Raw genomic sequence first — 25,644 nt, forward strand, 5'->3', positions numbered from 1 at the left:
CTCACCACCCTCACAGTGAAAAATTTCTTCCTAATGTCTAGTCTAAATCTGCCCTCTTTCAGCTTGTACCCGTTACCCCTTGTCCTCTCACCACACTCCCTGATAAAGAGTGCCTCCCCATCTCTCCTGTAGCCCCCTTCAGGTACTGGAAGGCTGCTATTAAGTGTCCTCGGAGCCTTCTTTTCTCCAGGCTAACTCCAGTTCTCTCAGCCTGCCTCATAGGGGAGGTGCTCTAGCCCTCTGACCAATTTTGTGGCTCTCCTCTGGATTCTCTCCAACAGGTCCAGGTCTTTTTTATGTTGGGGGCCCCACATCTGAATACAGTCCTCCAGGTGGGGTCTCACGAGAGCAGAGTAGAGGAGAAGAATCACCTCCTTTGACCTGCTGCTAATGCTTCTTTTGATGGAGCCCAGGACACGGTTGGCTTTCTGGGCTGCAGGTGCACACTGCCGGCTCATGTTGAGCTTCTCATCCACCAATACCCCCAAGTCCTTCTCCTCAGAGCTGCTCACAATCCATTCTCCACCCAGCCTGTATTTGTGCTTGGGATCGCCTCAACCACGTGCAATTTACCCACCTCATGAAGATTAATTAAAACTCAAGTGGTCATATGGTCTTAAACAAACACAGGCAGTTGGACACAGTTTTGCGTGTTCTCTCAACCAGCTGATGGCTCATGAAGCATGAATTTTTAAACCCTTCTGCAGAAATGTCCTTTTCTTATTAAATGCCCTTACAGTGCACCACAAGAATTTTTCTCACGTTGGGTTTTTCTGGGGAATCAGGGTGGTTCTCATAGAATGAGTTCTTTAAACAGGGCCATCCTCACTATAAATGTGTAATTTTAAATTTAATTGGCCTTCCCAGTTGAAGCCGCTTTCATTTTTCTTATGAAACAGTAGAGCTTTACATCGGCCAGTGAGTAGCACTTTTGGTTGAGACGTGGCTGGGAAGTTGGCATCTGAGGAATGGAATTTTCTTGCAAAAAGGAAGAGGAATTAGTTTACTGTAAAACTGGCTAAGAAAAAAGCCGTGGAAAGTTAGTTTGGGGTTTTGTTTTGTTTAGTGCTCCCCATATCCCACTTGCAGAGCCTTGTTGGGTATGAGGTTCCTTCCAGGAACTGAGTCCTTATTTTCTTTTTTTTTTTTTTTTTTTTCTCCTTATGTAGCCATCTCTGCAATGGGTTTATAGTGCACTTAAGCATTGCCTAGGCCTTTTGTACAGTATATTTGATTTAAATGCTTACAAAATACATTTGTATTGCTGGATGCAATAGTTCTCTGCATTATAAATCAGGATTATTACCCTATTTTTCTCACATAACAGGCCTCTTCAATATTAGAGAGATGATACTTCTTTAAAAATTGACTGCTAAAACTAGAAATAGTTTGTTCCTGCTCAAGGTTGTTTGGCCAGCTGTGCTAAAATACCTCTCCACACGTTTGCCCTCCGTAAGGAGGTAGAGCTCACACCCTGTAGGAGAGCAGGGCAAAGCACAGGGTCCCCGCACACACACATGGCTCTCAGGAAGGGAGAGGGATTTTGCATGAAAGGCTTCCGGAGCCTTTCTGAGCACAGAGGTGTGGATGGAAGAGAGCTGGAGCTTGGACCTCCGCCTCAGCAGCCCGCTTCAGGCCACTTCGCAGGCTACTTCCTCGCAGAGTGGTCATGCAACTTGTTTGGGTAGAGGCTCTCCCGCTCTGAGGGTGAAGTGTGTCCATCAGCTCTCTGCAGAAGGTCGTTTCTTTAGAAGACCACAGCGTGAGCAGGAGAAAAACCCGGAGCATTGTTCCCTGAAATATTAAATTCCTCATGACTTGTGGTGATTTACTTTTTTACATGGGACATCCTGAACACTGGTAGAACACGCATCGGCTCCTTTTCTTATTACTTGCTTGCAAGGCCTAGCTGGAGTATAGCCAGCTCATGCTCCTCTGTTGCAACTTCTCAGCTCAAGTTTGCACAGAAACAGCCTCAGCATTTGAAACAAATATACCCAGCTAATGCTAAAAAAGTCAGTAACATTTAAGACATGCGAGTGTAGAGAAGAGATTCCTTGCCGTTGTTGACCTTTGCCTCATTGTACATTTGTGTCTCAGAGCCTTACATCTTCATGTGTACAGATGCAGGTTTGTCCTCCTTGAGCCCCATGTTATGGATGCCAAGCCACATGAACGTTGCCATGTCTATCCAATTTCAAGGAGGTGCTAATGGCCACCTCTCTCACAGGAAGACTGTCACTGCTGGTTTATAATAAGTCAACACCCATGCTGTACTTATCTACCCACAGCTCTTCTCCAGGTGGTTTTTGTTGAGGGATTATACCATCACACTTGCTTTTGCTCTAGGAGAGTAGCATGGCCAACTTAACAAAAGTAATCCAAGGTTTTTATTTCCCCTCTTGTTGCCACTTGTGCTTTGCCGTCAGCTTCCCAACCCATCTATCCTCAACTGGCCTGGATGTCTCTAGCATAGTACCCCCCAGAAAGCATCCTGCCCAGTCAGATGGTATATTTGAAGGACAGATGAAAAGAACTAGCCAGCACAGACAAACCTCAATCAGGAAAAGTTGTGTGTCTTTCATGAGGATGCTGTTTTGCATGTTGCTGTATTTTTTAATTATTGTAATGAGGTGTGATTGTCTATTGGTTACCCACAATACTTCTTGGGGACTCTCCCCCGGTAACTCTTGTCAACACTTGTTAATCTGACAAAAGGCTACAAATTAAGCTCTGTTAATTTAATGTTTTCTCACCGAGATCTAAATACCGAAAGAGGCCCAAAGCGCAACTGAAGTCCTTTGATTCACTGTACTTTATTTTGGTATAAATTTACATTCATTATTGTTTTCCTTTGGATGTGTAGCCCTCAATTAGTGTGATGGCTCCATTAAAGCAAGCGAGACTTCGCCTTTAATTATTACAACAAAACACCTAGTTTCAGCTTGGGGAGAGGGTCTCTATTGACATAAGCAGAGGTTATAAAATTTAATTAGCCATTCCTATCAGATTTATGGCATTCAAATTGTTCTGTGTTTCTTTCCTTTGATCCTTGCTGTACAATCCCCAAGATTTTTGTTCTGATCAAATGAGAATAAAGCTTACTGTGCAGAGAGAAGTTTTTTGTTGTTTGGGTTTGGTTTTTTTTAAACCCTTTTTTCTTTCTATCATTCTCTCCTTCCCTTGTTTTTTGCCAGGCAAGGTCAGCCAGTGTACCCAATCACGACAGGGGGTTTCCGCCACCCTTACCCAACAGCTCTGACCGTCAATGCTTCCATGTCAAGGTGAGTTCAAATGCTGAGGTCCTGAATCAAGAGCAAATGTAACTCCTGCTGCCCTCTCTAGAGGAGGGCATTTCATCTAGGAAGTGTGTTTCTGAAAGCACTTCAGTTAAACAGTGATCCTTAGGTTTTTGGTGGGGCAGAGGAGGAGAGACGAGGGGTACCTTCCCATTTGTGGAGAAAAGGGTGTCCTAGTACTGTCATTGGGTTTTAATGATTTGTTTTTGAGGGAGAGGTAGAAGAGCGGGAAGTCGTCTTTAAATGCCAAAATAAATGAAAAAGCTGGGAGAATATGATGTTGAAAAAGCAAGAAGGAGAAGTCGTGACACCTTTTTCTTTCTTGGTGGCTATCACCCAGAGCAGCGCTCTGTGTGCCAGAGGGGAGGCTCAGGAGGGAGGAGGGCTGCTCTTCAAGCAGAGTTGGGAGGAGGGTTATTGCACTATGTTTTCCCCTACCAAAGCTCCAAACACTGATAGTCAACATAAAAGGGCCTGCCTGACCCTTTAAAGCTTTAGAAGTATATATTTCCCCCCCCTCCCTACATCCAATTAATTCCATCTAATTTTCCAGGGGCTGCTAGTTTTATTTACAAACTGGTTGGCAGCACTATGTTTAAGTAATCACTAATTGCTCCTAATGATAGTTTTATTTTCTGTTCATCTGATTTTCAGTCTGGTTAATTAAATCGGTGGAGGTTTATACTTTCCTGATGGGCTGAAACAGCTAATCCATTTTGATGATGGCACGTAATTAAATTAGCATGCATTACATAGCAAGGTTCTACGTCTCTTCCCTGCTCTGTCCCTTTTCTGCAGTTTAATATGTGAAAGTTGGTGCACAGAGGATTTAAGGAGGAAAAGATTGGGAAGAACCATGCCTCATTGAGAAACGGAAGCCTGTAACTAGAGCTAGTGAATGAATGGGTAGGGAAATACTGTGCTCCAGTGCTTTAGATGAGTACGATAAAAGCAAAAATTAAAATTTGCCTGTGTTGCTCCAGCAAATAGAGAGACAACTGGAAAATCAACTTTAAAAAAAAAATAATCAATAGACTCAGCATGGGGGAGAAAAAAATCCTGGGTTGAGGAGAGAACTGCAAATTTAAACAATGGTTCCCTCCCTCCATTTAATCTTCTTTAATATCTATGAAATACTTGCAGGCATGGTGTGAGGCAAAGTAGAGCTTGATTTAGTTTAATTATTATTAGAGAGGCTAGTCATTTGAGGGAGGGGGGAGATGTGGGAGGGGGGAGGCTATATTCCCAAGATAGGCTTTATGAAAGGTATCTAGTTAAAAAGAGTACACAGCAAATTAAATACATTATTGTGGTAATGGGACGACAGAAGTAGAGGTCTATTATACTTATGGCAGTTATAGGAAATGTAGGCTCCTTGCCCTGTTCTAGCACATCCTTTGATATTCATTCCATTCAGCAGCAGGGCCAGGACTTCTCAGAATTAAGTGATGGGTCATTATACTTTAAACACCATGGAGAAGCCTAGATTGGCAATTAAACAGCACTTGCTGACACTCGCTTGTGCCACCCTGTGACCCCCTTTAGATTGAGTTGTTGGAGCTCGGGGCCCTCAGCCTGCTAAATTGGTAGCAGGCACTTCTCCTGACGAGGGCTGGCTCTGAAATCTGCCGGCTTCAAAGGGAGCAAGATCATGTATAAACCATAATGTGGGTGCACCATGGCTCAAAAAATAAGGCAGGAATAGATGAAATGTTACAAGTGCAAGGGGAAAATGAGAGAATAATGACAAATCTAATGCAACTCAAAGCAGAATTGTTGCACAGAAAAATGCATCCCACTGCTTGTGCATAAAATCAAGGCAGGCAGATGACATCCAGTTAACAGAAACATGTCAACAGTGAAGTAAAGTGAGAGTGAGTAAGAGAGAAGCCCCTGAGACAGCCAGGAACAAAAAATTAGTTGTCCTTAACAAGTTAAGACTCATCATTATATTCTGGCTTGGAGCCATAAAAGGAGACAGTGGCGTATAATGAGCTGCTTAGAATTTTTAGGGTGTTTATTGCAATTCATGGAATACTTGTCTAGAGAAAAAAAAATATAAGGGGATGTCTTGGGCGAAGGTGAGGAGTGTGCATATATGCACAGAGCCTTTCTTTTTGTTTCTGACATGCGCCTGTACACACACACATGCTCAGGCACCTGCAGACTGATGAATAGATTTAAGACGTTTATCATAGAATCATAGGATGGTTTGTCCTTTGTTTCAGCCCAGAAATTTCTCTCCTGGTTTCCCATACATGGGAACACCCTCTGGGCAGACTGTGCTCTGATATGTGGTTCAACGCATGTTTTCTCATGCCTGCCATATCAGCTGGAGGACCTGAGCTCAGCCATGGGACAGCCCTTGCCCTGAGTAGTCAGTGTAGTTGGGAGATAAGGCTGGCATGCCTGGGGATGCAACAGCCCTGCAGAGCCCTGGTACAAGCCTTGGAGTTGCTGTGTTGGCTCTGCCCAAATCTTGAAGGCAGGGCAGACCCCACCACCATCCCTCCATCCACATTTTTCCAGAGCCTTCCTTTAAAAGTGGTTTCCGTTTTTGCCTGCATTATGGTGTAGACCTGTGAAACATATAATGCTTCCCAACCCTGAATATTCCCTAAGCTTAGTAATTACAGCTGAGTAGCTAAGAGTGTGCTTATGAATAGTTTATAAAAGGTTAATGGGTGACTAATAGTGATTTTCATAAATGGTTTAGACTATTAAGGTAGTGTCTTCAGGTTGTTTTAACCATTTACAACTCTTTTCTCTGCTTATAACATCACCCCACTAACTTCTTATACATTGAACATGGTAATAACAGCTCTTGATCCATTATTACCCCTTTATAATATGTCCTAAATGCAAATTGAGACAGGGTTAACTAACTGATGGGCAAACAGTGGACCCACTGTGAAAAAACAACTGCTGTGAGAGGAAATCAGGAAATAATTTAGCAGAATTACACCAGACAAACACTGCATAGCAGTTTAGTGGTGGAGGTGGAAAATACCTTCTGTAATTGAAATTTCAGGGGAAATTCACTTTTGCTGAATGTAATTGCTGAAGTTGGAGTATAGCCAGGAACTTAAAAATTAACTCTCTTCGCCCACTGGTATTGCCATGTAAGTGGAGGTCTACATGGAAAAAAATAGGTACTAGAACTTTGGGCCGAATGCCCACTCAGCCCAATGAAGTCCGTGGGACTGTGAGAGCGACTTTGGGTTCTGGAGCATGTTTTTATAGCCCAACACAGGAAAGGGGTACTTACTCTCTTTCTCCTAAATAGCAACTGGGAAACCATTTTTCCCATAATTAGGGGGGGAAGTTACATTTTTTCCAGATTTTCTTTACCCTCCTCCATTTTTTTATTAGCCAAAGGTACCTAAATCTTCATAAAAAAGAAAGAAATAAAATAACCCCCTATCTTTTGTTGAATTTGTTTCCCTTGAAATCCTGACCATAAACCAATTCACCATCTAGGCAAAGTTAATTTTTCAGTGTGTTTAATTTTTGATGAGATCCTTGTTTGAGAAGCTAGTCCATGACCCAGTTGTCACGGCCACATCATGAGGCCTTCTTCAGAAGCTTAACAAACACCATCTTTCGTCCCCATTAACTGCAGCTGTAATCTATCTGTTGTGGTATTTGGGAGCCCTTCTCCAGTGATGAGTCCAACCTTATTCAGGTCCACTCTCATACCGTTCTGTCCTTGTGCGGCCACTGCACAAGGCACTTCTTCCTTCCTTGCTGGTGCATGCCCACTGCCCTTCCCACTGTGTCCTCATGTCAAGCAAGCACAGCTCTTCCTGACTGCTCTCTGAAGGTAGGCTTTTTCATCTCCATCCTCGTCCTTCGTTGTTGTGTTGTCTCTGGCTCTTGTGCCAGTTTGAAGTCTAGCTAGCCCCAGCAGCATAGTCCTGTCTTCAACGCTGGGTCTTGCCTAGGACACACAGTCATTTCGTAGGATGTGTGTCAACTTTTTATCGCTGTGCTTATACCACTTTCAGTGAGGTCAGGGTTTTGCCATGGGTTTTATTTTCACCCGTGTTTTTAAGCTGTTGTTTTTTTAAAAGAAAGCTCCTCCTGTCAGTTTTTATTGTTTGCATTGTACCAAGGCTGAAGGCTCCAGGCACTGGGTGAACAAACTTTAAGTATGTCCAATCAAATAGACGCATACATAAAAATAGAGAGAGGGAGAGCAGAATAAACAGTACAAAGGCCCAGTTTGTGTCTTGCTGATGGTGAAGCAATTCTGTGGCATAAGCAGGACCAGAACATCAGTCTCCTTGCAGCCTTGCCATTGTTTTCTCTTCTGAGCTACCATGCACCGAAGCATTTCCCCAGACATGCGCTTGTCTCCCAACTACTTTTATCAGAGAGCTGGGAAGGCATTTTGACAATCCACTTGTGGATTTGTGTCCATGGGTCTTTAGCAGAAGTAGAAATCCATGGAGGAATGACCATTGTGCTGCCTATTCTCTTCTTCCCTTGCCATCACACCCACCTCCTCTCCTTCTCTCCCTGCCTTTGTTTGTAGGAGCTGCAAGTCTCTACAGTTTGAACAATTTCACATTCTCCCTGTCAATCTCTGCTCTTCCCACTACTTGCCTTTAAAGACAAAATACTTCTGTCTAATGATCCTGAGTACTACCAGCTGATAGACAAAGATCCTCAGAACTCATAGTGGACAGTACCTCTTGTTCATGAAAGTACTACTGTGTCATCTTGTGAATGTCGGGAATGTCTAGGCAGTTTGATGGGGGGGTTAAGTTCAGTAATCGAATTTATAAGAGAGGCAAAAATAAAGAAATCACATTATATTTCTGATACTTGCACACAGTCTACTTATCCATGGTGTATCACCCCATTTTAAGTCCCATTTGATAGAAAAAAAGTCCTTGTGTATTGTTGATAGAAGAAACAATTCTTTATCCCAATGCATGTTCCATATTCTTGGGGTACTTTATTTTGACAAAACGGTTCAAAATATGGGTTGAGGGGAGGGATTTGCAGTGATAAGAAATGTTGTTATTTGCCATAATCACTTCAGCCTTGGATGTTTGGGAAAGATATTTTAGAACCAAATTTTTAGACTAGATCCCATTCCTTGGAAACCTTTTGACCTCAGTGGAGTTTTTTTAAGGGAAAGGCAGTCAGTCATAGTTGCTTTCCTCATTCACTGCAAAACCTTTCTAAGACTGTTAAGAAATAGTGATAAGAAGTAAATCCTGCTTTTCAGAAGTCTGTTCATTTTGATTAAGAAGTAAAAAATGAATGTGCCATGTTCATGCTGTGGCCCCAACTGAGCAATTAGACTCATGCAGAAGAATTGCACATCCCTTTGAATCTAGTTGCAGGGCTGGGGCCTGTCCAGGTATATGACCATAAACCATAAAGCTGACAACATTTTTTCTCTTTAGAAAGACTAGACTATTTTGCAGGAATGTAAGCCTTCCTAAGTTACCTTAATGGGTCAAGAACTACTTAATTCCATGATCTTCCCTGCTTCTGCTGAAGCAATGTAGCTCAGAGATTTATTAGACACAAATAAATATTTTCTTTCGCTCCATCAACAAAATGTAGCTAATGAGGCATCTATAAGGATTATCAAAAATGCATCTAGATTGTGTTGGCATTAATATTTTATATTGCTGTCAATATGCAACAAAAGATATGATCCCAAATTTCCAACATGATTCAGAACTATAAAAATTGATTCCTTAGTTGCCACAGATAAATTATTAGCAAAGATATGGACTGGTGGATTTTCTTGCAGGTAACTGAAATTCCACTTTCATCCAAGTTCACCCAGTTGAATTTGCCTTTTGTTAAAGATGTTAAAAATCATGATGTCTTATGTCAGTAATGATAATGAAGGGGAGGATTGGCTTTAATGACACTAGAAGAGTCATTATGTTTAATTTATTGCTAATTAATGCTGTCAGCTTTCATATGCTTTGTCTAGTTGTCGTGTGCTTGTTATATGCCTTTTTTTTTTTTTTTTTTTAATGTGTGTACACATCCCTCCCCATTCATTCATTTTTATTCTGACGATTTACACAGCTTTCTCTCCTCTAGGTTTCCTCCACACATGGTCCCGCCACACCATAGTTTACATACAACTGGAATCCCTCATCCGGCCATAGTCACACCAACAGTCAAACAGGAATCTTCCCAGAGCGACGTTGGCTCACTCCACAGCTCGTAAGTTGTTGCTTTCTGTGTCTTCTTTTTAGAACGCCCAAAGCATCTTCTGTGCATGTGTGGCTTGAAAAAAGGCTTGGATTTGTGGAAATGTTTTTGCTGTAAAATATATATTTGAATTGCTTTTTCTCTTCTGTTCTAATTGATTTGAACACGGCTTAACTACCAAAGTGTGTCAAGTTGATGGTAACAGTCTTTCAGTCAATCTGTGACATAGATAAGTAGTTATTAATTTCACCTGTTTTAACAAGGAAGTGACATTTTCTTGATCAAGATTCAGGTTTCTTGACTGGTTTTACTGTTACTCAGTGCCTGGTTTGAAGACGTGAGGTACCAGATACACGACAGGAGACAATAAATCAGAGCATAAATGGCTTGTTCAAAGCTGTAGAGAGAGCTGGTATCAAGCTTAGGTTTGAACCAAGGACCGCCCTGGTCTACCTCCGCCCCTAGTGCTTCTGGTGCTTCTTGCCTCTCATTTCACAGGTGAAGCAGAAGGACAGTGTTTCGGTTCCCAGTGATGATGGGGTATAACTACTTCCTCCTGCCGTCATGGTCACAAGTCCTCCCTGTGAACCAATTTTCCTGGGTGCCTGTGTCCTTCCAATGTTCTTTTAGGGGCTGAGGGCGTACTTGGTGATATTGCATAAACTTGAGATGGGTTTTCTTATAATCTCTTAAAACTGTTCTCATACAGCATCTAGGGTGAAGGCTCTAAAGAACCTTCTGCTTCTCTTCCTAGAGACTAATTTCTGAGGATTAATGCTAGCGAGATTGAGAGGATTCATTTAATAAATTCACAAGGGTTCTCACTATGAGGTTTCTGTCTGCTGTGTCTTTACCCTTCAGAAAACATCAGGACTCCAAAAAAGAAGAAGAGAAAAAGAAGCCACACATAAAGAAACCTCTTAATGCATTTATGTTGTATATGAAGGAAATGAGAGCAAAAGTTGTAGCAGAATGCACATTGAAGGAGAGCGCAGCCATCAACCAAATCCTCGGTCGAAGGGTAGGTAACAAGGGAGAAGCACAAGCAGGGACTGAAACTTGTTAGGATTCACACCTTCTGAATTACTGTGTTTTCCTGTTATTTTCATAATGGAGAGGAAAGTTACTAAACCAAGACCTTCGTTTGGTTTTTGGTTTTTGCAGACGCTTTTTGCTAGTAGAGTTGTTCCCAAGGAAGGCGGGATGTTAATTAATAGTAGTGTTATTTCAATGTTGTTTCCATGACCTGGGAAAAATCTCAGATTTCTTATTTTTGCCTAGAAACAGGCAGAAAGTAAATGGGGAAGGAAAAAGCCTTTGGGAAGTACAGTAGCAGTATCAGCACTGGGGAGAGCTCGAAGAGGAGAGGGGGTGCCAGTGGTGAAGGGAGGAGGAGACCTTCTCGAAATCTAACTGTTAAGAGATCTGGCTCACAACAAGTGGTCCAGCTTCTGGACCCTCTCACCAGCTCTTTGGTTTTGTTTAGTTTTCTTAATTCTCCTCCCTCATGAGGAAACAGTGAGGCTGAATGTAAATGATTAGTTGTGACTCAGTTGAGTTAACTGGAGCTATAATCTGGAGTTATAAATAAAATATGAATGGCAGCATGCCAGATCATCTGTTTTTATCTCTTTTTTTAAAATGAAAATCAACTCTTGCTGGATCTATATATAAATAATATACTCTGCTGTTAACGTGCTTAAAAAAAAAACACGTCTTTTTTTTTCTTTTCTTCACCTCAGTGGCATGCGTTATCCAGAGAAGAACAAGCGAAATACTATGAACTAGCAAGAAAGGAACGACAGCTTCACATGCAGCTGTACCCAGGCTGGTCTGCACGGGATAACTATGTAGGTTCCTATGTAGGTGGAAATTTTTTTAGTAGTAGAGCTTGTAGAAATGTATATGTGACCTGCTGCTGAACTACGACCACACATTGCACACAAGCACTACGTGGAAAGTGTGCCTCAGGATCCCAATCTGGTAACAACAACGGATGCTTCCCTCTGCGGTACTAAAACTATTGGGGATAACTCCCAGCCCTCCACTTGGAAGAGACTTCCTGGCTGGGACTAGTAAAAGGTTAGAATTGGGGCATGACAGTAGAAGCCTGTGAAGAAACTCCTGCCTTCACTTTCACTGGCATCTGGAAATGCTGTTTGGCTCATCAGTCATTTTAAATTTTATTTTTTAAACCAAAGTAAAAATTTCCCTGGTATGGCTCCTCTCCTTTCCACAGAAAAGATGAATAACTAGTGTCTTGTGCTTATCTGTGTGAGAGTATAGTGGAAAGTGGAAGAATGACTTATCCTAGCTTCAGAGAAGGACTGGCAAAACCAAAAGCATGACTTATTTGAAAGTCTTACTCTCAAGTGAGGTTAAATAAATTATTCCACGCTCTACTGTTGTATATTTCCATTATGTTTTGCTTTTTCATGGCCATGTTATCTTTTGTCATCTCCTCACTTTTTAAAAGTGTTTTGGAGTTTGTGATCAATTAATGGAGTGTTTTTAAGGTTGATTCTTCTCTCCACCTTTCAGAAAGCCTGTTTTGTGGCTAAAAGTGGTAGAATTTTCTGTCTGTTAAAAACGTAAGGCTAGTGTTGTAGCCACTTACTAGTAGTATATAACCCCTTCTTCCATGAAGAGTAAGTGGTGCATCTGGTAGTGTTTGCAAGCCTAAACTCATAAATTCTGACAGATTTGTGGATTAGTGGGAGCTGTAAACCCTCTTTAATAGGATTATAGCAGCATCTTGATTATTTTTTTTTTTAAATTAAATAAAAATCACCTAAAACTTTCAACATCTCTAACTCTGGAGTAAACCCTGCTCCCTGCCTTCTAGGCAGACCTCCCTGCAGGTTTGGGGACTAGCAGCTGTAAGATTGATGTCAGTTATGTATAGTGTTACACATTTTGTTTTTGTTGAAGTCTATCTCTTCCATCATCTTCATCATCATCACTGTGTATTTTACTAAATATCCTCTTTTGCCATAAATGACATAACCTCTGTGCTTTGTATATGACAGCGTTTACCTCTGTGAGAATCTGTGGTTTTACATGTATGGATGGGAAGAAGCCAGTTCAGAGTCTGCAGCAAAGCCTAGAGCAGCAGCAGTTCTCTGTGCTATTCCACCATTTCACCAGCGGAGTATACACGTGCTCATTTATTTAGCAATATGTACTTCAGGACATTTTCAAATCCTTCTGCTCTTTCTTGATCTTTTCCTTCCATTGGGCGCTGCCTCGCTCCCTCCTTTGTTCGCCATTGCAGGTGTAGCCGTGATTTCTCCTCGGAGGAATCCTCTTTAAAACCAGTGAGGCGCTGCTCCTGCTAAACACGTTTTCTCTTTCTTTTCGGCATAGTCTGGCCTGAGACTGTCAGACCATGAGCTTGAGGTAGTTCCTTTGCACTGTGCAGTATTGTCTTCTTGGGTGTTCAAAAGGCAGTATAGGCTCGACTGAGGTTCCAGGAATGCTCATTCTGCGCAGTGACTGTGCCGCTGACAGATGGGCATGTACAAAGCCTTCGGCGTTTAGGACCTTTTACTTTTGTCCTCACCGTGTGAGCACTGAGAAACCCTTTCTTCTTGAGCTAAAAAGGACAGGATGAGAAAGCCAGCGCTTTCCCAGCAGCTTGATGCTGTACCCCCAAGTGACCTTCAGGGGGAACCTTCCTGCCTGAGGAGAGCGCAGTGCCTTTGGATCACACTATTGCATCACCCGCAGGATTTATTTATTTCTCTTCTGGTCCATTCAGAGCTCTCTGAGTTCCCCTCCTCCCTTGGTGTTTTGCAGGGTCTTGAGCCCTTTGCACATTTAGCAGGGGAGGGTCTTTGGGCTGCTTGCAATGGTTGTTTTGTTAGACATCCTGCATCAGGCACGAGGATGAGGCCAGCTGTAACCCAGGTCTTCAGAAACAGGAGCAGTACATTCAAGAAACGCAGCTTTCAGACTGCTCTTAAATAAGAGAAGAGGATTCAGGGAATCCCTCGTGGCTTGTTGGTGTCACAAGGCACATTTACTCTTCTTGAGATCTAATTTGAGATGTTAAGCAGTGCTGGGTACTGGACTCAGAAGCACGTAAGGGTCTCGTCACCTCGCCTGCCGCTTGTCTAGAAAATTAGTATCAAAGAATTCTGCAGTCCTGTCAAAACCCATGTCGGTTTGGCTCTGTGGAGGGAGCTGCCAAAATTGTTAGCAAGTATTTACATCCACATTTACTTGCAGCCTAAGAATTTGTATAGTACAATGATGGAAAATGTTACAGACCATCTGCTCAAGTCTTAGGAGGACAACCTGAGGTAAAGGCAAAACGATGTGTTCTGCAGAGCACTTGAAAAACTGCTGCCATAGTTATTTTCTTAAGTCCATATATTTATTGATTTAGCTACATATCAAATATCTTCTCACAGCACAGAAACTGAACAAGCAAGCCAGGTGATTCTTCTCCCAATTTCCTTTGAAAATGGTGTAAAAGAAGTTAGTGGGACCTCTGTCAATTCTTTGTTAGGAACGGTTTTCAAAGCTTGTGTTGAAAAGGAACCAGAAATTCCTGGTCTCTGGCTGGCATTCTTGTATATCAGCCATTTTTAACAGATTACTCCCTAAAGGGGTTCTAGTACTTTAATACCTGTCTTGAAGAGTTTGTAGAGGGCAGGTACCTCCTGTATCTCTGTTCTGGCTGACCCTTGTGTGAAGAAGTTATAAGGTCTCAAATTGAAATAGCTTTTGAATTCCCAAATGTACTGCAAAAATTAAGCAAATGTGCCACAGATGCAGTCTGTTAATTATGTGAGTGACCTTCCTGAGATTAAATAAAAATCAGGCTTATGGTCCTGAGGCAATTGTCTGGTTTTTGTTACATTGTTGTAAAGCTGGAAAAAATTCACTGAATTTCAGAGTTACTGCTTATCTAGATCAATATAGATGGAGCAGTCTAAGATTCTTGTGCATCTTTGTGTGATATGTAGACTTCAAGATACCATGTTTTTCCCTATTTTATTCTCAGGGATCTTGGTGCAATGCTTGTCTGTCTTGTCTGTCTGTCGTGTTAGACTGATGGCTGCTGTATCCAATTTACTCAGAGTGACAACTTTCCATATTCCCAAAAATGACCTCAGAGGTGTTGGAGATGATTTCTCAGCAGCATCCAAGCTACAGGATTATGTGCATGTTGTTTAAAAATCATTTTAAATGGACAATGCAAACAGCTTTTTCCATCACCAGAAGGCTGTCATGAACAAGACCATGCTTGTCGCAGCCTGGACACCACGATGGCAGTTTACAACCCTGAGCGAGCAAGGGGGAATGAGTACAGATGCCCCATGACAGAAAGCCAGCTTTTGGGGCAGAAAAATATCACAACAACAAATCAAAATTCATCTTGGGAGAATGTCTTACTAATACATTGTGGGGAATTTATCATAGTGGGCATCCCAAGTGTTATAGTGGATGTCCCAAGCTGAAGCCAAGTCTTAACCGCTTAGCTGGGAGCCAGACTAACCTACTGAAAAAGATGTCCACCGTGTGGGAGCACAGATATGCATGGCCCTTCAAAAGTGCTGTGAGATTCCTTCTTCCGAGACACGTTTGTTACCTTTTGACCACACGAGACTGCTGGCCTGGTGGTTTTTCAGCAACTTCTCTTAGTACCACGTCTTCAAAAGCAGGGATCTCTGTGCTGTTCCCAGTTGACATTGCTGGCCCAAGAGTCGTTGCTTTTAGCATCTGGGGATCTGTGAAAATGAAATTACTCTGTTCCCTTGCACTGGCCTTCTTGTGGAGCTCTGCGAACGCTGTAGCTCAGTGTTAGAAGAGCTTTTGTAGAAAACCGCTTGTCTATTTTGATCCATGCTTGTTACTTTATAACTCTTCTCTTGCAAAATGATAGTTGGATTGTTACAGATGTTGGGTTCCTGGTCGTGTCCTCTCACGTGCTGCTGGAGGGAAAAGGACAAAGGGCCTTTCTCCCTCCAATCAGAAACCGTAACAGCATCACCTTGTGGGACCATATTTGGGAAAGGGACACAGTTTAGCAAAACATTACTGGTTATTTTTTCTTGTGATAGAGGAAAATGTGGGAAGGGTCTTAATTGTATCTGGGTTGTTTTTTTTATCTTACTGGCTTTGCTTTCTAAGGTGTCAGTGCACATGTAAACCTGCAGGTTGGGTTTTGCTCATTACTGTGGCTTCCTCGTCTGCTTTAACGGTTGGTTGTGGGTGCTGAGGAACCCCAGGGGCTCAGTCTGACCTCACTCACAGACCCTCCCACCTTGAATCTCTGCTGTTGCCCTTTCTTCCCCTCCCCACCCCACTGAAATGTGACCAGGAATGAGTTTTTTTTAAGCAGGAGCATATAAGTGTCAATGTTTCTGTCGTGACGATAATAATCTCAAAAGAAGCATCCTGCAAGTCCTTCTGCCCTCTCCCCAGCTACTTATGGCTTTGGTGGATGCTGCAGTGAGGCATGGGGTGGGCAGGCAGAGACATCCCCAGGGTGCCAGCATCCCCTCAGGGTCCCCCCAAGTGTCCCTGCACTAGAAGCAAGCTGTCATCGTGCTTTGGTGTCCTCCCCGGGGAGCTTCCCACACCAACCGCAGCCCCATCACTTGCTGCTGTCTTGCAAGGAGATGTATTTTGGGTTTTTTTTAATTCTTCTCATTTGTGTATGTTTCCTGCAGGGAAAGAAGAAGAAGAGGAAAAGGGATAAGCAGCCAGGAGAGACCAATGGTAAGTAAAAATAAGTCTGAATCTCTTGCTTAGTGGAAGTGTGGCAACCCTGGTGTGACGCTCTGAGGTACGAGGGGGGTGGGTGCAAGTCTCCTGGCCTCACGGGGAGCCGGCCCCTATACTAGACAGCTTTTTTTTTTTTATTTTTAAGGGCGTTCTAATTATTTGCGCGTTATTGCCCTTCTAAAACTAGTAACCAAGCCATTGCATGTAAGAGCCTTTTGTGACGTTAGCTGAATTTGTATGTAATCATTGCAGAGCCGTAGTTGTAATGCCTATGCCATCGTTTATAAAGTTGTCTGCTTATTTTGCGCATATGTGTGTGCGTGTATGTACGTGTGTATGTGTTTGGTATTAATTTGGGCTGTACTTGTATGTTCTGATGCATGCCTTACAGTGGTAAATCGCACCCATTTTAAATTAAGGAGGTTTGCCATTCTATATAGGAAATTAGAAATACTGCATAGGCAATCTCATAGTCAACTTTGAAGAAGCCCTGACTTAGTTTTTTTGAAGCCTTTGTATAATTTGTTCTTTTTTTTCAGAACACAGCGAATGTTTCCTAAATCCTTGCCTTTCACTTCCTCCGATTACAGGTGCTAACGTCATTTTGAGTCATTTAAAATAGTTTATAAACTGCTTTTTAATTTTTTTTCCTGCCATTATAGATTTTAACATTAAACACTTATGACATTAACAAAAAAATACCATCCACACGTTTTGATAGTATTTATTATCTATATATCTTTATATCTACTATATGTTTGATAGTATTTTTTAATTTTGTTTTTTGTTTTTGTAACAATTGCTATTGAAACAGTAATACAGTAAAAATAACGCAAGAATTGTACTAACTGTGCAAATTGAATATGCAGTATTTCTTTAAAGAGACTGATAAAGAATGGAAGCAAGTCAGTAATGAACCTCCTTAATCTAATGGCATTTTTCATGGCTCCCACTAAGTCTTCTCACATTAGCATGCAAATGCATTTTTTATTTTATTATTATTTTAGTTTTGGATTTTTTTATTTATTTTTTTTTCTTTTCTGCTCAAGCCTGTTCATTGCAATTCACTAGCTGTACTAACTCAGCACCTTGCCATGCTTTATGTTTTATTTTCTGGCTGATACTAACATACTCATTCTGCAATCTGCTTATTCTTATCCATTCTTTTAAATACAAATTAATAAAAACAAATAAATTGAATGTTATTCCAAAAGCTGCATTATCCCAGGAGATATAATTTCCTTTTTTTTTTCTTTTTTTTTTTTCCTCTTTTTTTTTATTTTGTATCTGAGTTGAAGAAAAAAGCATGTTCAGGATCTAACTTCCATACTCAGCTTCTTTTCTTCCTTTCCCCCCCACCTCAAAAAAGAGAATAAAAAATCCCAGCTCAAATAAATCTTGCCTGAAACATCCTGCTAGACCAGCCACAATGACTTTCCTCTACCTGCTCTTTTAAAAGGGAAAGAAACAGTCCTTTATAAAGGGATACTGCAGCTTTAATTGCAACAGCTAATCTCAAGAGTTGAATAAAAATGTGATTATCACTTTTTTAACTTTTAAATCAAAAGTCAATATTTTGCAATTAATAACGAGGACATTGATTTTTATTCCCTTTTTTATTTTTATTTTTTCCTTATTTTTATCTTTCTCTTTTTTCTCCCCTTTTCTCTCTGCCTCTCTTTCTCTCTCTCCCCCCCCTCCCCTTTTCTTTTTTTCCTCTCTCCCTTTTCTGCTCGCTTTTCTTGAACTCATTCAGACCTGAGCGCTCCTAAGAAATGCCGAGCGCGCTTTGGCCTTGATCAACAGAATAACTGGTGCGGCCCCTGCAGGTGTGTATAGTTTTCCCAGACTCGCTATGGCTGATTTGCAGCTGGTTTATTTGGTACTTTCCCCTTTTTTTTCCTGCCTTGTTGCTTTGTAGCTCTGTGTTGTGATCTAGAAGACACAAGGGAGTGGGACACTGTCATGAGTTATCGTCTCTCTGAAAGGGTTTTGCTTTTTTTTTTTTTTTTCCTGTTGTTGGTTGTTTTTTTGCCTTCCTCTTTGCTGCTGCTAGCCAAAAACCCACTGTAAAACAGCATCAGCCTTACGCCCATCTGATCCGTGGCTCAACCACGCTCCTGCCCTCCAAGCCTCCACCCAAGGAAAGTTGCTCCCAAAGCCCTTGATAACATGGCATTGAGCACAGTACCGGCACTGGACAGACGCATGGCCATGTTAGAGAATTTTTGTTTTCTTTTGTCTCATTGTGAAAGTCCTGTTTTCTTTCCTGCCCTTCGTACAAGGGGAGATTACCAAATAAAACGGAGGTGATTGAAAGCTAAACGTAGCTGTAGCTAAGATGATGCAGTCCAAATGAGCTCTATCCACCATTGTGTTGTATTTTTTGTGTTTACCTTATGCTAACAGATGCAAATACTCCAAAGAAGTGTCGGGCATTGTTCGGGCTTGACCGACAGAGTTTATGGTGCAAACCATGCAGGTATAATACTACCCATTAGGCCTTTGGGGAAATAAAAGCAATCTGTCCTCTTAGTGCATTTGTGTGATTTTGGTTTTTTAATCTTTTTTCCCCATTCCCCACCTTTCTCTCTCCCAAGAGCATCAATCGCTAATAATCTTTGATCTTTGGAATTTCCTGCTAATTTAATGCCATTTTCTCTCTTTCTTTACCAATAACCTCTCCCTGGTGGTAGAACTGGGAACAAGAAAACTTGAAGTCATTAAAGCTGGCAGCTTTTTGGCTTTTTTATTATTTTTTTCCGGTTTGTCAGCAAAATGAATGTTTAGCTGGACATCTGTATTTTGTCTGTCATTTGGGTCTATGTCCACTGCCTCCAAAGGCTTTTTAAAAAGGTTTTGGGATCTGCAGCACTAGTGTTTTGCTCATCATTAGAGATGTAAAAGACAGTGTTTACAGCTTATATTCTACTAATTTTTTTTATCTGCAAAATTAAATAGCTACCTCGAGGCTTCTACGCCTCGGTAATGTTTATGTAGATACCAGTTTTTTAAATGACCTGATGTCTTTTTTTTCTGATTCTGAAAATACATTTTTTTCCTAAATTTTATCCCAACAAGTGAGCTGTAAACGCCTGAGCTCTACATAAAACTAATTGCAATTTTAGTAGGACAGTTTCCAGCATTAAAAGGAGATGAAAGACACCAGAGAGCCCAAATTTTGACAGCCCATGTTCTACTGGAGTTTAATTCCATGTATAACTCAGTACGTACTTCTTTCTTGGTGGAGGGATACTGAGAAGTTCTTTTCTCGTTCCTTTTTCCTTATATGATCGCATTTGGTTAAATTTGTTGTTTCTTTGTTCTGATACAAGCAGTCTTTGAATTTGGAATATTATGATGGTAGGTATTTCAACCCAAACCACACTCTGTGTGTAGTGATTCCTCTCTCACATTTTCCCCTCTTACTCATGCCAGTCCCATGTGCTCCATCTCATTTAGAATGTAGATCAGACGTCCATCGTATTTTGTGTATGCACGCAGTCTTGTTTGTGCTTAGTCTTGAGGAAAACGCAGATCGAGGGCGGTGTTGTATGTCAAAATACCAGATAAGGCACCAGAAATGTCTTCAACAGATTGCATATCGTCCCGTTCGAGGCATGCTAGTACCGGGTGGTGGGGTTTTAGCTATCAGCACCAGTGCATATAATAAACAAGCTTTGAAAGCAGCCATTCCTTAATGCATGAAGGAAGAAGGGTTCAGTCCAGAAGAGCTGGGTAGGCACTTCACTGTGTCAGGAGGCTCAAGTCTCATGCCAGCCAAGGGCTCAAATACAGTATTTAATTAGGCTTTATTTTGGGGTTAGTTCACTGCACACTGTCAGCAGATATTTGTGTAGGCTAGAGATAGAGTATGAGAAGCGTGTCAGGCTCTGTATGCCGACTACCAGAACTGGGGGCACGTTGTGTTTGTGGTGCTTTATCTTTTCCTAGCTTGCTTAAGTAAACAGCATACTTTTAAAACTACATTTTATCAGCAAGGGGACTTTTCATTTGGCCTGCACAGTGCTTAGGTTACATGTGAAACATAAACCCTCTCTTAACTTAGACCAGATTTTGGTCAGAAGTCTTTGCAGCTCCTCAGAGCCAACTTTTTAAGATCAGTTTTGAGCAGTGGAGTACCTTTCAATGATGTAGCCAATAGCTTTAGACTTACTGATACAGAGTCAGCTCCTTTTCTTTCTTTCTTTCTTTCTTTTTTTTAATATAAAATGCAAGAAGGCATTTTATCACTAGGTAGAGTTTAGAGCATTTCTCTCCTAGTTTTGGTCATAACCACTATAACATTGCAGTTGCTATCACAGTATCTTTTTGTAGTGCATCTTAGGTAGGTGCTAAAGATGTACAGTTAGCTACTACAGTAGAAACTGGGACATCTTTGCTCACAGCAGCTGAATAAGCCCTTGTTGTCATAGTCTGTGTGTTTCACTCATGGCAATTGCAGCATTACAGGTTTCCCAATGCTGTCCTGGGGCTAGTTTCAAGGGCAACATGAGCGGGGCCAGGTCTGTTGGTGTTTCCCAGACTGACGTAGCAGTTGCCACTTTCAGAGCAGTGCACAAGTAAATAATCCTCACAAGTGCTTCTGAGGGGGTATACATAGTATTTCTAATTTTTGTCATACTAGATTCAAACTGCCTCCAGTGAAATAATTGGCTGCCTTGTAGGTTCAGACCAATCCAGTTGAATGGTTTCTAGACCACCGTCAATGAGGCAGGCAGAGCTTGGGTCTCTGCTTGCAAATTATTTTAATTTGGGAATGGTGGGGAAGCCCTACAGTCTCTAAATTGTGAGAACTAACCTTTCCACACAGGTATTATCAGTAAGCTTTGTGGAGTGTCTCTGTTCTGCTTTGCCACTGGCAGCTGTACAGAAGGTCCAAACATGAAGTGTAGTTGTGGCAGCGTTGCATAGCTGAAGCTAGGAAGTGGTGAGACAGAAGCAAGGGGCAGGGAGAAAGAGCAGCAGAGCTGTCCTTAGCCAAGAGCCAGAGGCTTTCCACGTTGTTTATTGCTGGTAGGAGAATTAACAGGTCCTGTTTTGAGCCCACCAAATTAATCTTTTTCTGTCTTTTAACGTTGCTCTAATAAAGCATGGTTTACAGCCTTCAATTGCTGTCTTCTATCTTTTTTTTTCTTCCTTTCTTTTTAACATTTAAGTTGCATGGTTGTCTTTAGTTTTTAGCATGTATTGATCTGCAGGCTAACGTGGTTAAAACTCTAATAGCCCTAACCCCTTCCCTTTCCATGTGGAACATGGAGCAGAACCTGAGAGCAGAGCCCGAGTCTATGGCGGAAGGGATGTCACAGCACTGGTCCCTCGCTGAAGCCGGTGGAAAGATGGGGTGCTGGTGTTGCTATTCCCTTCCTGCTATGGGAGATGATATATTTTAACTACAGGATCAAGCTGGCTAGATCTCCCTTGCCATCAAGAAACACCTAGCTTAACCTAGAGAGCAGACCTTGGTTTAACCCAAGTGAACCACCGTTGCCGTACGTAGGGGAGAACACTGACCAGCAGTGGAGCTGCTGTTGTGGCACCTCTGTGAGTGGGGAATGTCACCCAGCAATGTTCAGCAGCTGTGCCATGCTCAGACGCTTCTTCTTCTGAAGTTGCTGAGCTGGAGCAAGGTATCCAATGAAGGGGGAGAACAACCTCCTCCTTTACGTTGGTGGCTTTGTGCAGCTTAGCTGAGTGTCCAAAGTTTTTGTGGCAGAACTGCTCTAGGCAGATTTTGTCATGTATCTCGGGCTGTGTGACAGCCGTTCAGCACTTCCCATGGAAAGTGTGCTTGTGAATAGGAGGGCTGGAGAGCCATCATTATCAAGGTCAAGGTGGCCGCTGAACATAGTTCTGCCAGATGCTGTGGTTGTTCACCTCATTATTTCTGTCCTGCTGCTAGAATTGTCTTGCATATACTTGGCAAGAGAAATGGTGTGAAACTGTCATCTGTTTTCATTGCTCCTTTACATTATTAAGTGGACAGAGGGAGGAGAAAAGATCTCTGTCGGGTCACTTACGCATTTATTTGAAGATGAGCGGCTCTTGCGAGACTCTCATATTTCCTGGTGTGAAAAAAGCTCCATGTTGCTCCTCACCTTTTTACCTGTCGTCGTGCTCTTCATCTACTGAAATTGGATCCCACTCTGCAGTTACATGGATGGCCTCTCAGAGGAAAATTCCCCAAAACGCAGACAAGCAGCTTCCCAAATCTACCACTCTCCCTTAAAACAAAAAGTAAAACTGAGTCGATTTAAAGCCACAACCTGCAGGCCATACAACCAGTTATTCTTGTTATTTTGGATCATACTCTGCTTATCCTGTTCTTTTCCTGGTTTTTCTTCTGTTTGCTTTGTTTGTTCGTTTTGTTTTTATTTCCCCTTTCTTGTTCTCTCTATTATATATCCCTCCTGTCTGATTCTGATGTTTCTGGATTTGGTGTGGTTCTTAACAGAGGAAAAAGCAATGAGCAGTAGTTTGCAGCCATCCTTGCCTCCCAAGGGCAGTGCATCGTAAGAGACTACAGGTGATGCAGGTGTAGTGATAGCCCTGTTGAGTTGGACAGCGTTATGGGACATCTTGAGATACCATCAACTATCCAGAGCTTTTATTTTATAAGGATTAATTTTTTTTATTTTTATTTTTCCGGAGGAAATTTGAGTTTGTAGATTAGCACAGTGGGCTCCAAAACCATTTTACCTGATTTTCTGATTATTAAAATAACGGAGGAAAAGAGGCAGCCTGAAGAGGAGGGGGACGAAGAGACAATTGGTGAATCCTTTCCAAATCTGTTAGCCAAGGGGAGGTTCCTGAGCGGGCTTGGGGCCGAGGTCACCCCATCAGACCCTCAGGATGGTGCATGGGGCCAGGGTGCCACCCCCACAGAACCTGGAATAGCTAATTGACGGCTCTTTGCTGTAGATAACTGTCTCCATCAGCATCTCTGCCCTTTATTCACAGATAACTCTCTCCCTGTTTCTAGGAGAAAAAAAAAGTGCGTTCGCTACATACAAGGTGAAGGCAGCTGCGTCAGCCCCCCCTCTTCAGATGGAAGCTTACTAGACTCTCCTCCGTCCTCTCCCGCCATGCTTGCCTCCCCCTCCAGAGACTCGAAACCACAGACTGAACAAACGCAACCCCTCTCGCTCTCATTGAAGCCTGACCCGCTGGCACACCTGGTCATGATGCCGCCCCCCATCCTCGCTCGTCCTCGCTGAGAGCGCTGCGAGCAAGCCCGGCGCCCTGCCTTCCGCCAGCTGCCCCAACGGGGCCCTGGACCACCCGCCGGCTGCCCTCCCGCAGGCCACCACTGCCGCTGCATCCCTAGCACAGCCCTCAACATCCTCCTCCTTGCATTCCCACAGCTCGCTGGCAGGGACACAGCCCCAGCCGCTCTCCCTCGTAACCAAGCCCTTAGAATAGCTTTAGCCTCCCTAACCCTTTCAATTTCCTTCAAGGGGATAGAATTCTGTTGGGATATGGTGTTGTTTGGTTTGGTGTTTTTTTTTTCTTTTTCCTTTTTTTTTTGTTTTGTTTGTTTTGTCCTTCTCGTCGTGGTCGCTGTTTGTCGTCGTTTCTCAGTTTTGTTTTTAATTCGTGCCATGTGGCTACATTAGTTGATGTTTTATCGAGTTCATTGGTCAATATTTGACCCATTCTTATTTCAATTTCTTCTTTTTAAATATGTAGATGAGAAAAGCCTCATGATTCTGCCAAAATTTTTATCAACAGCTGTTTAAAGTCTTTGTAGCGTTTAAAAAAAATATATATATACATAATTGTTATGTAGTACCAATAGCTTAGTTTTAAAGACTGATTTTAAAAATTTAAAAAAAAAAAAGAAGCAATTTTGAAGCAGCCCTTGCCGGAGGCATTGGTTCTTTATTATTTGTATTAAATACGAGCTTGCGAACCAATCATTTTACATCTGGTTTTTAAACCTTTAAGGGCACAATGAATGCGGTGCCGCTACTACTTCTTTTTTTTTTCTTCCTTGTGTGAAACAGCCTTTATTGTGATGTTACTTGTTATTGTTTAATTGTACAGAAACAAAGGGTTAAAAAAATGTGTTAATATACCGTGTTCCATGGTGTTGTTCTTTTTGGGGGAGGGAACGCTACTCAACAATTAAAAGTATCACAACGCTATTGGACCAGTAGTATTTATTGCTTTAGAAATTGCTTGTTGTATCTGTATGTTGTCCCTTTTTAAATGTTTTTTTCCTCTTTTTTTTTCTTGAAACATTGTATAAAGTTTTTTTTTTTTTCCCTTAGTGTAAGCATCTTATATATAACAACTCATTTGTACAAGGTTTTTAAGTTTATATATAAATGTGTATATATATATTTTTTCCGGGATTTTTGTTTTGATTTCCTTTCGTGATTAATTTTTTTTTTTTTTTTTTTTGCTATATGAAACACGGTTGCCACCAAATGGACATTTGCAGATGCATTTTTTTCGAGGATCAATAGTGTAAAAAAAAAAAATTGCTTTAAAAGCCATTACACACAAAAAGACTTGAAAATTTAGCAAGGGAATTTTTAGGAACACTGTTTGAAAAATAGCAAGGTCCAAGTGTCTCCTGTTCAGAACTGCAGCTGAATCCCCTGCGACATTAGGACTGTAGGCTGTGTGCAAAATTTTTATGTGCCAAAATTCTCAGTGACTTTTAACTTTCTCCCAACAACTTTATTATTTTTTTTAATGCTGTAATTTTTTTTTGTTCATCATGTTTTGCTGTGATGTTACATAGGTAGGTATGTATGTAGTTTTAATGTCACCTATAACAGACGTGTTTGGTAGCAGATTGTCCGGAAAACATTTAAAATGAAGAGGTATAAACCCTTACGGGCCAAATTCTGTATATTAGATTATTCATAAAAGGAAAATCAGACTGCCACTTCTATGTACACTTACTACATACAGGTAGGTAGCAAACTTAAAACAAAAAAAAAAAAAAAAAACCTAGGCATGTTGATGTTGCAAAAAACGCTGTATAAAGCTGAAAAATTGTTCATCTGTTCATTCAGTGCCATTGTAGTTGACATGAAGCAATTGTAAAACTGTCTCAGATTTTTCTCTGGTTTATTAAGATGCTAACTATAACATTTTTTGTGAATACTTTGAATGTTTCCTAACAGTTGTGATGTTACTGTTCCGTTTTATGCTCTTATTCCGATTTTCATTTTTAATGGTTTGGAAGCCATTTTTTGTAATGAATAAATGTTCATGCTGTACAGTATCTGTAGCATGCAGTTCTGGATTAATAAAAGCAACTTAGTATGTGCAGAAAATGGCTTGTCAACTCATTTATGCATTGACTGTATTTCACTCTGGACAAAAAGATTTACAGCTTGAGTGGAAAACTTCCTTTAAAAAAGATTTTATGAAAATC

General features: G+C 41.5%; 1 protein-coding gene across 1 annotated transcript in view; it reads left to right on the plus strand.

Moving 5' to 3' along the window:
• LOC104464988 (transcription factor 7-like 2) overlaps positions 1 to 23,672 on the plus strand; it is a 27,554-nt gene extending 3,882 nt beyond the window's left edge. The window contains 9 exon segments of the mRNA XM_010077871.1: positions 3,198 to 3,284; positions 9,378 to 9,503; positions 10,353 to 10,512; positions 11,234 to 11,341; positions 16,175 to 16,223; positions 16,769 to 16,819; positions 17,986 to 18,058; positions 23,233 to 23,440; positions 23,442 to 23,672. Of these exon segments, the coding sequence (XP_010076173.1) occupies positions 3,198 to 3,284; positions 9,378 to 9,503; positions 10,353 to 10,512; positions 11,234 to 11,341; positions 16,175 to 16,223; positions 16,769 to 16,819; positions 17,986 to 18,058; positions 23,233 to 23,440; positions 23,442 to 23,672 (1,093 nt within the window).
• Positions 23,673 to 25,644: the final 1,972 nt, after the last annotated feature.

The sequence above is a fragment of the Pterocles gutturalis genome, unplaced genomic scaffold, assembly GCF_000699245.1.
Source record: "Pterocles gutturalis isolate BGI_N339 unplaced genomic scaffold, ASM69924v1 scaffold13773, whole genome shotgun sequence".
Lineage (NCBI taxonomy): Eukaryota > Metazoa > Chordata > Aves > Pterocliformes > Pteroclidae > Pterocles > Pterocles gutturalis.